The 10,128-nt window shown below is 32.5% G+C and overlaps 1 protein-coding gene and 1 long non-coding RNA gene across 2 annotated transcripts; both read left to right on the forward strand.

The window, feature by feature from the left end:
- The first annotated feature begins 3,707 nt into the window (after positions 1-3,707).
- Positions 3,708-5,817, forward strand: LOC113784444 (uncharacterized). The gene is made up of 3 exons (XR_003470503.2): positions 3,708-4,226; positions 4,336-4,456; positions 5,666-5,817. It is a non-coding gene; the product is annotated as an uncharacterized lncRNA (long non-coding RNA).
- Positions 5,818-6,220: 403 nt separating this feature from the next.
- LOC101514665 (uncharacterized) lies at positions 6,221-7,822 on the forward strand. Its single transcript, XM_004514702.1, has 2 exons — positions 6,221-6,830; positions 7,620-7,822. The coding sequence occupies exons 1-2, from the start codon at positions 6,221-6,223 to the stop codon at positions 7,820-7,822; spliced, it is 813 nt and encodes a 270-aa protein (XP_004514759.1).
- Positions 7,823-10,128: the final 2,306 nt, after the last annotated feature.

Raw genomic sequence — 10,128 nt, forward strand, 5'->3', positions numbered from 1 at the left:
CAAGAGTTTAATAGCAACGAAAACTCTACAACGTGCAAGGAACGTGTCTGAAATCAAGGACGGGTTCGTAAGGTCACCAAAATACAACAAATAAATTATGCATAGCATAAAAACAAAATTTCATAATTAATTAAAAAAAAATAAAAACTGAAATGGAGTTAAAACTATTGATATATACAGTTGTATTATACTTTGACTTAGTCTTATTCAGTTTAATTTGTTTAACTAGTTGCTTATTCTAACTACATTCTCTCTTTTTTATATAAATAGCTTTTGGGTTTTCTTTACAAAGTAAGAACCTATTCTCTGTAATACAGTACAATATATAATTTTCAGTAAATAAAGGATGAGGTTATTGAGTAAATTTCACTCTTCAATTACCAAGTAATATGGTATCAGACTTTCACAATTCTTACTTACGCTTCGTTTCTCAAAATCTGAATTTTTCTTCATTTTCTTTCTGATTCCAAACCACAAAATTTTCCTTCCAGATTTTCCAACTGATCCAAAACCCAGAACCCTTCGAGATTTTCCTTCTAATTTCTCAAACCACAATTTTTCTAGATTTCTCAAACCCATAAATTATTTTCCTCATTCATTTTTCAAGGTTTTCCCCTTTCATCATGTCCAACACTAACTCTCATTCTTCTTCTGATTCTTCCTATTCTGAACCACAAAATGATATTGCCTCCATCTATACAAAAGATCCCGCTCTCAACCCTCGTAAGCCTTATTATCTTCATCCCAGTTAGAACCTTGGCGATGTTCTTGTTGCACCACCCTTAAACGATAATAACTATCACAATAGAGCAAGGCCATGAAACGTGCTTTATCATCCAAAAACAAGATTCAATTCATCAATGGATCTCTTCCTCAACCAGTGTCAACTCATCTTGATTTTGAGCTATGGGATCGTGCCAACAATATGGTAATTTCTTGGATTACTAGAACCTTATCTTCTCATATTTCTTAGAGTACTATCTGCATCGACACCGCTTACGATCTTTGGTGTGATTTGCGCGAAAGATTCACAAAAGGTAACCATTTTCGTATTTCTGATCTTCTTCGTGATCTCCACTCCTTCAAGTAGGGAGATCGCAATCTTTCAACATTCTTCACGAATTTGAAAATCTTATGGGAAGAGCTCGAAGATCTTCGTCCTACCCCTTCTTCTATTTGTTCGACTCCCTGCAAATGTAAACTTAGAATAGTCGTCAACACCTTCAAACAACAAGAATATGTTACATGTTTCCTCAATGGTCTGAACGAAAATTACGCGAATGTACGCAAACAAATTATTCTCATGGACCCTCTCCCTTCCATTAGCAATGTATATTCTATGGTGGTTCAACATGAACCAATTACCAACGCTACTACACCCGATAATACTGTCTTTCATATCAGTTCAAGATACCCTAGTTTTGGTGGACAAGGCCCACCCCAACCTGCTCGTGGTAGAGAACGAGGCCAATCGAAAAAATCAAATGTTTTGCACCAATTGTCATAAAACAAATCACACCATGGAAAATTGTTACTTCAAACATGGTTTTCTCTCGGGTTACTGATCACATAAACCATCTACTTCAAATTCTGATTATGCTAATAATCACAAGACGATTCATTCTACAATTTCAACTCCAGATGATCCTTCCACTCAATTGTCCAAGGAAGACTTTAAGCTTCTCATTAACCTTATTCACTCTTCAAAGCAAGATTTTATGCACGACAATCAAAAGCCAGCCAATGATTCCACTAATTGTGTGATTTCACGTGTCTCTAATACAGGCTCTGCTTCTTTAAACTTCTCTTTTTGGATATTGGACTCAGGTGCTTCTGATCACGTTAGTCCTTTCATTCAATGTTTTTCTACAATCGAAAGGATCAAACCTGTTTCCCTTACATTTCCTAATGGTAATCATATCTTTGCACATTTTTCTTGCTCCATTATCTTTGATAAATCCTTATCTTTACACAATGTTCTCTTTATACCTCAATTTAGATTCAGTTTGATTTCAACTTCTGAATTGACCCATGACCTAAATTGTAGGCTAATGATTAGTAAAAAATCTTGTGTTATTCAAGATTCACATACCCGGAAGATGATTGGGCTTGTGGAACATCATAATAATCTCTAAGTTCTCAAAAAATCCCCTATTTTGCCCTATGATGAATCTGTTTTGCCATCTGATGATTCTTCCTCACTTGATTCTATTTCTTGTAATAAACATGTATATAGTATGAATTCTAATTCTTTTGATATTTGGCATTATAGGTTAGGTCACCCCTTTATTTCAGTTTTGCACATTATATATATAAATTATTCCCATATGTTTTTATCAATAAAAAAGTGATTTGTGATGCTTGTCATTTTGGCAAATTTTCTAGACTTCCTTTTCCTTTAGGTTCTAGCATTTCTTTACATGCTTTGATTTAATACATGTTGACATTTGGGGTCCCATTGGTGACATTTCCATAGATAGATATAAATACTTCTTAACCATTATTGATGATCACACAAGATTCACTTGGGTTTTCCGTATGAAAGCTAAATCAGACACTAGACCTAAACTCCATCACTTTATCACCTTTGTTTCCACCCAATTTTCAACTAATATTAGAAGTGATAATGGTGCTGAGTTTAGTATACCTACTTTTTATTCTGATTTAGGTATTTTACATCAAACTTCATGTGTGGAAACACCTCAGCAAAATTCCATTATTGAGAGAAAACACAGACATCTATTAAATGTCACTAGAACTTTACTTTTTCACTCCAAACTTCCCAAATGTTTTTTGTAACACCCCAAATTTTATAATAAATTATTTCATTAATTAAATAGAATTTTAAATAATTGATTTAGGGTTAAAATTATTTTAAAATATATGTTGATTAATTTTGGAATTAATTTTCTTTATATAGGGCCTTTCTATGATCTACTAATTACATATTAGACTAAATGCGTGATATAAATAACAAATATTATATTATTTTATATATTTTTATAAAAATAATACTATTTTAGTGTAATAATTTAAATAATAAGATTTTAGACAATTTAACGTGTATATGCATGTATCTAGTAAATGTGATATTTTTTTGTGAGTTTGAATGATGTTAAGTGTACACATAGTTATACTTCAATTTTTTTCTAACTGGTTTATATTTTTAGTTATTTAGTTGATAAATAATCATCTTGAGATGCTAGTACAATTGCAATTGATTTCCTATATTTTTATATCTTTGTTATGATACTATGATTTTATATATATTTATTATAATTTAGTAATTAATATAAAGTTTTGATGTTTTATTTATTTATTTTACAATTTCGACTATTTTCTAATGATGATAATATTTTAATTCTAGTATAAAAAACAAAATAAGTATTATTTTAGTGATTATTTGGAATATGAGAATTTTGAGTATTAAAGTATTTTAAAAGATTAATAAAATAAGTTATTTTATTTTATATGATATTAGTTTTGAAATATTAGTAATATTTTAGAAATAAAATTGTGTTTAATATGTATTTATATATATATTAATAAAAATTAGTTTTGCTAATTGTTGGTTTTATTTTGAAAATAAAAAATAAAAGAAATGAGTAGAATGTGTTTTATGGATTAACTCCAACTAAAATCCAATTATTAATAATAATAGTAATAATAATGATAATAATAACAATAATAAAATGAAGAGGAAAAAAAAAAAGGAGAATAGAAGTACGCATCCTCATCTTCTTCGTAGACTAGCCTCCGCCTTCATTCTTATATCTTCTTGACCTTCTCTCTTCAATTATAACCATTATACCAAGTTTTGTGTAAAACCGAGACCACATTTGTGATCGTTGTGATCTTCTCTTTCATTTCCAACTTGAATCGCAAACTTAAACGCCCTATTCCTCTTTGTCAAAAATCACACCTCCACCTTTTGATCAAGATTCCGGCCACCACGACTATCACCAATGAAAACTGAGACCATATTTGGACTCCACAAAACACCCTCTTCCATTACCTATGCTTGAAATTGTCAATCGTTATACTTAAAAAAAAATGGGTTTTCACCCTCGCTGCGGCTGTGTTGCCAAACTCCGGCCAACACGTTCATCATCTTGAAAAACTGACATCATTTTTGGATTCCTCTCGTCGAAACCTTCAAGAAGCACTACTCATTTGTGTGTTTCGGTGAAGTTGATGCCGGACCCTGTCGGCGCCCCAGTACGTCGGTGAGACCTTTTCTAATAACATGTTTCACGACGTTTTGAATATGTTTCTTCGCCTAATATTTTTATTAATTATATAATGCTGATTTTTATGCCTCGGGAAAATTATCAGCCACGTTTCATTGACTCTGAAATTCGTCGATGCTTTTGGACTCGTTTGGACGTGTTGTCGACATCTCATGGTTGCTGAAAATCATTATGGTCCTTCTATCTTATGAAAGCGTCAAATTGAGGTATGGGGTGAGAGTGAGTTCGAATGCATGAGTATAAATTAAGTGAGATGAACGGGAATACCGTATTTCCCACAATTCATTCGGGGCTCGCTACGTATGGCAGAAGGCCTTTGAGTAATAATTGACTAATGAGCAAACTTGAATTTTGTGAGGTTAAAATATGAATTAGAAACTTTTATAGGATGTTGTTTGATTTGATTTTTGAAGATCGTGTGATAGTTGAATTATTGTAGAATTGTGTATTTGATTCATTCTGTGTTTTGTTTATATCTATCCTTGATACTGATATATGATATAAAATGTGATGAATTGTAATTATTTGCCTTGCAATTGATGTGGTGTGTGTGAATGGTCTAGTATTATTATTATATGTGAGTGTAGATCCTTTATTGTTTGAGATGACGTATCATGATGATAAATTCTGAATGTAATGTATGACTATGGAAATCTGCAATGACGATGTGTGCTCCCTGACTTGTGATATTACCACCCTGATGAATATCATGAAATGCGTATTGTGTTTAATTGAATAGTGATGAATTCGACCCGTGCCAATGATGGTTCTCTTAATGGAGTAAGTAACCTAGGACAACGAGGGGAGAAAGTAGTTGTTGATAATTTTTGAAGTGGAGATTATTTGGTCATCATATAGGTAGGGCCTGACAAGCCTAGTGATTATGGGGAAGTACAACTGAATGAGCCTGGTCGTGGCGGTCTGCTGTTGAGCCTTAAGGCAAGATTGTTAGACCTTGGAGGTATTCGGGTGGGGAATTCCTAGGTGACTTGGAGGTAGCACTCCAAATGTCGGGAGCTACCACGCAACACACGTTTACCTCGACTGTCACGTATATGTGTCTCGGGTTGAGTTGAGGGATCTATGAGGACACGGCCAATTTGAATTGTTCGTCCACTTGCGTGGTGGCATAGTATCGAGCCTCCTAACCAAGTACTTCAGAGTTAGAATGGTACCAAAGAAAGAGGAGGAGTCTAGAGTATAAGAGCATGCATAACATTACTTGATTTGTGTATTTACTTACTTGATGTTGTGGATTGTATCAATGTTTTACCTTGATTATTCTTGTTGGTTGTGATTTGATATGATACGGTGTTTAATATTTTTTTTACATGTTCTTCTCAATTATTTTATACTATTACATGTTTTCGAAGCTCACCCCTCGTTGCTTGTGTTTGGCGCTTGCGAGAGCGCAGTTATTTCAGGTTATCGATTGGGGATCCACGCTCTGAATAGGTGATATTGGGTGGGAGTAATTTTTCGTATTTTGTTGAGTTATGAACAATTTAGATTTTTGTAAATTTGATTGATCAATTGTGTTATTTTATCGGTTATTCAGAGGTAGAAATTAATTGTCTCTAAGTTTAGAACTTGCTTTTACATCAAAAGTATTTATTTAATAAACATCAACTATATTCGATATTAAGAATTTTTTTTTATTGAAAATTTTTATTCAAGCATTTTGTGTAAGCGTGAATGTGACGTCTTGAACCTTAAAGTATTTTGGAACCGCTGCGAATCTCTTTAAAACTAGTGCATTTTACCTTTTTACTTCAATTTGGGTTCAGGGTGTTACATTTTTGGTCTTTTGCGCTTTGTCATGTCACTTTTATTATTAACAAATTACCTACACTTGTCTTGCAAAACAAGACACCTTATGATATGCTTTATAACATGCCACCTACATTTAATGACTTAAAAGTGTTTGGTTTTCTTGCTTTTGCTTCAACTTTATTAAATAATAGGACTAAATGGATCCTAGAGCTCGCAAATGTTTATTTCTTGGATTTAAACTAGGGACAAAAGGTTATGTTTTATTTGACCTTAATACACGGGATATTTTTACTTCACGAAACGTTATTTTCTATGAGCATATATTTCCTTATCCTTCCATTGATTCTATTAATGTGCATTGTATTCCTAATGATGTCACTGATTTTACTACACTTCTCTTTGATGATCCCATTTATATTGTAGATGATATTGGTCATGTTTCTAATATACTTCCTAATTCACATTTTGATAACCACACATTTATTATTACTGATTCTACTAACAGCCCTGCACCTACCTTACGAAGGTCCTCTAGACCAAGGCAAAAACCCGCTTATTTGCAGGATTTTCAGTGTAATATAGTTGTGGTTGATTCTTCATTCAAGGCTTTATATCCAATTTCATCTATTTTGTCTTATAACAATTTATCACCTACACATTTTTCTTTAGTTTCTGCTATTTCTTTTGTCCAAGAACCACACACTTATAAGCATGCGATTAAACACCCTTTTTGGATTCAAGCTATGGATTCTGAAATTCAAGCTCTCACCCAAAATAATACTTGGATTTTGACTCCTCTCCCTCATGGTAAAAAACCAATAGGTTGCAAATGGGTCTATAAGATAAATTATAAAGCTGGTAGATTTTTTTGACACATATTCCCTTATCGCTAAACTCATAACTATAAGATTACTTTTATCTATTGCTTCTTCTCAAAATTGGCATACTCATCAACTAGACGTGCATAATGCATTTTTACATGGTAATTTAGAAGAAGAGGTTTTACATGCAATTACCGCCTAGCATTTCTACTGCTAATCCTACACATGTTTGCAAACTTTTTAAAATCCTTGTATGGCTTAAAACAATCCAGTCGCCAATGGTTTGCAAAATTTTCCACTACTTTATGTTATATAGGATATTCATAATCTGCCTCTGATCCTTCGTTGTTTACCAAATCTTCTAGTAATAAAATCACAGCCTTATTGATCTACGTTGATGATGTTATTGTTTCAGGTAATGACATTGCTGAAATTCAATTTATTAAAGATTTCCTCAACAAGACATTCAAATTCAAGGACTTAGGATGATAGAATCACAGAAAAATAGGGATCTGTGAACGTAAAATGATAGCTAAAATGGAAATTTATTGATTTATGGAAGAAGGGAAAATTCTGATACAATGTATAATCCAGAGCAAAGCTCCTCCAGAGAAAATAGTATCTCCTAATTCAATGATAATTATAATTATTCATGAGCAATACTCTCCAACCCTCCTTAATTTATTCTCCTATGTGTAACTGAAATCCCTAAAATTTAATGAGTTTCTCTACCCTGTCATTAATAGACTGCTTATTCTCTTTTTTACCCTTGCAGACATAAGTTCTCCACACTGCAGATTTGGACCTTTCACTAGTCTTAAGCCCACTAATTCTATCATAGGACACTTCAAATACTTCTTAGGACTTGAAGTAGCTCGTTCCAAGGCTGGCCTGCACATATCACAACACAAATACACACTAGATATCTTACATGAAGTTGGTCTTTGGGCTTCCAAACCAGCTTTTGTTCCTACGTAGAAAAACTAGAAATTTTCCAAAGATGAACATTCTTTCCTACCCGATCCTACATCGTATAGACACCTAATTGGTCAACTGATATATCTCACCAATACACGCCCATACATCAGCTTCTCTGTTCAGCAATTGAGTCAATACATGACAGCACCAACTTCCCAACATCATCAGGCTGCAATTCAGATTCTTCGTTACCTCAAATCATCACCAACTCAGGAACTGTTTTTTCCAGCATCTTCTTCTCTTCAACTCAAGTCCTTTTTTATTCGGATTGGGCTAGTTGTCCCGACGCGCAAATCTATTACCGATTTTTGCATTTTTCTAGGTGATTCTCTTATATCATGGAAATCTAAGAAACAAGCTACCGTCTCTCGTTCTTCTACTGAGGCCGAGTATGGGGCCATGGCTTCCACTACTTGTGAGCTTCAATGGCTCACATATCATATCAATGATCTTAAGGTTTCTTACACGAAACCTGCACTTATTTATTGTGATAACCAATCAGCAAGTCATATTGCCGCAAATTCTTCCTTCCACGAACGCATCAAACACATTGAGCTCGATTGCCACATCGTTCGTGAAAAGCTTCAACAACATCTTTTTCGTTTACTTCCAATTTCTTCGCATCTTCAGCTTGCCGACATGTTTACAAAATGTTTGGATCCTACACCATTTCAAAAAAATTTATCCAAGCTTCGATTCACATCTATATGTTCATCAGCTTGAGGGAGGGTATTGATATATATAGTTGTATTATACTTTGACTTAGTCTTACTCAGCTTAGTTTGTTTAACTAGTTAGTTATTCTAACTACGTTATCTCTTTTTTATATAATTAGCTTTTGGATTTTCTTTATAAAGTAAGAACCCATTTTTTGTAATACAGTACAATATATAATTTTCAGTAAATAAAGGATGAGGTTATTCAGTAAATTTCACTCTTCAATTACCAAGTAATAAAACGACGTGGAATACATAGTTAGAAAACGTCTCACTGAGGCGCCAGATCGTCGACCGATAAGGTCCGACGCACAAATGAAAAGTATTTCTTCAAAGTTTTGACGAGAGAAATCCGAAAAGGATATCCGTTTTTTTTTTTTTTGTAAACGACAAACACATTGGCCAGAAAAGGCAAAATTCAGTCCCCGAATCTTAGGAAGAATTGGTTGTTTCTCATGAAACGAAGTCATGATTGACAAAACTAATCAAAAATGGATTAAGTGATCGATTTTCACGTGGGATAGGTGTAGAATTCGACTGAAATAGTGAATAAATAGAGAGAATGTAATTTGATTGGAAGAGGGCTTGATGTTCTAAAGCTGTTGAAGAAGAAAAAGCATGAGTGCTTTCTTTTTTAAATCAGAGGAGTGCGAATATCGTTTTATTTATAATCGGTGGTGAAGAATTAGTAAAGGCCCAAGTCAGAAAGTGTAGCTGTAGTAAAATAAGGGTGTAGATATCAATATGGCTCAAACATGATTCTTTTATTATATTTAATTATATTTAATTATATTTAAAGTTCTAAAAAATACTACTCAACCATAACTTAAATATTATTCTCCAAAATACTCACACTAAAATATAATTATTTTTAACAAAAGTAATAAAATAAAATAAATAAATATAATATTAAAAATTTATTTTATCCACTAAATTAAATATCTATAAAATTATCACACCATAAAAAGCATACAATAACAAAATCATTTATCATAATTATTTATCAACATAAATTTAAAATCAACCTTAATACTAAATTAATTTTTTTAAATCCTATTTAATTAATGAAATAGTTTATAATAAATTTTAGGGTGTTACACATGTCGAAGGAGTATTGTTGTATTGGAGTTTGATTGAATTCTTTACTACTAGAAATATCAATGAAACTTCAGTCTTCAATAATCCGTTTTTGTCAATCCATGTTTTGAAATAAATTTTAAAGATAAGAGTTTCAAGAGAAGTGGAAAATAGGATTGAACCAAAAACATACACTATCTCAAACCATTTTGCTAGTATTTCGGACAGTAAAGAATATTTACTTACTCGTACTAGCTAAAATTCTAAATCAAGAGACTAGAGTTTGATACCAATTGAAGGTGTTGAAAAATACAAGAAAAATAAGGTTTGAATTGTGTTTTGTCATTTCTAAATATTATTTGAGTTGCTTAACCAAAAAAATATGTTCTTAATCAAATCATTCAACTAATGATTATATAGCAATTGAAGTAAAATAAAATTGAATCATAAAGAACTCATATTAAGATAATAGAGAAAGAGAGAGAGAATAGATACAAGGGTTTTTATACTAGT

This window comes from Cicer arietinum, chromosome 2, assembly GCF_000331145.2.
Source record: "Cicer arietinum cultivar CDC Frontier isolate Library 1 chromosome 2, Cicar.CDCFrontier_v2.0, whole genome shotgun sequence".
In the NCBI taxonomy this organism is placed as follows: domain Eukaryota; kingdom Viridiplantae; phylum Streptophyta; class Magnoliopsida; order Fabales; family Fabaceae; genus Cicer; species Cicer arietinum.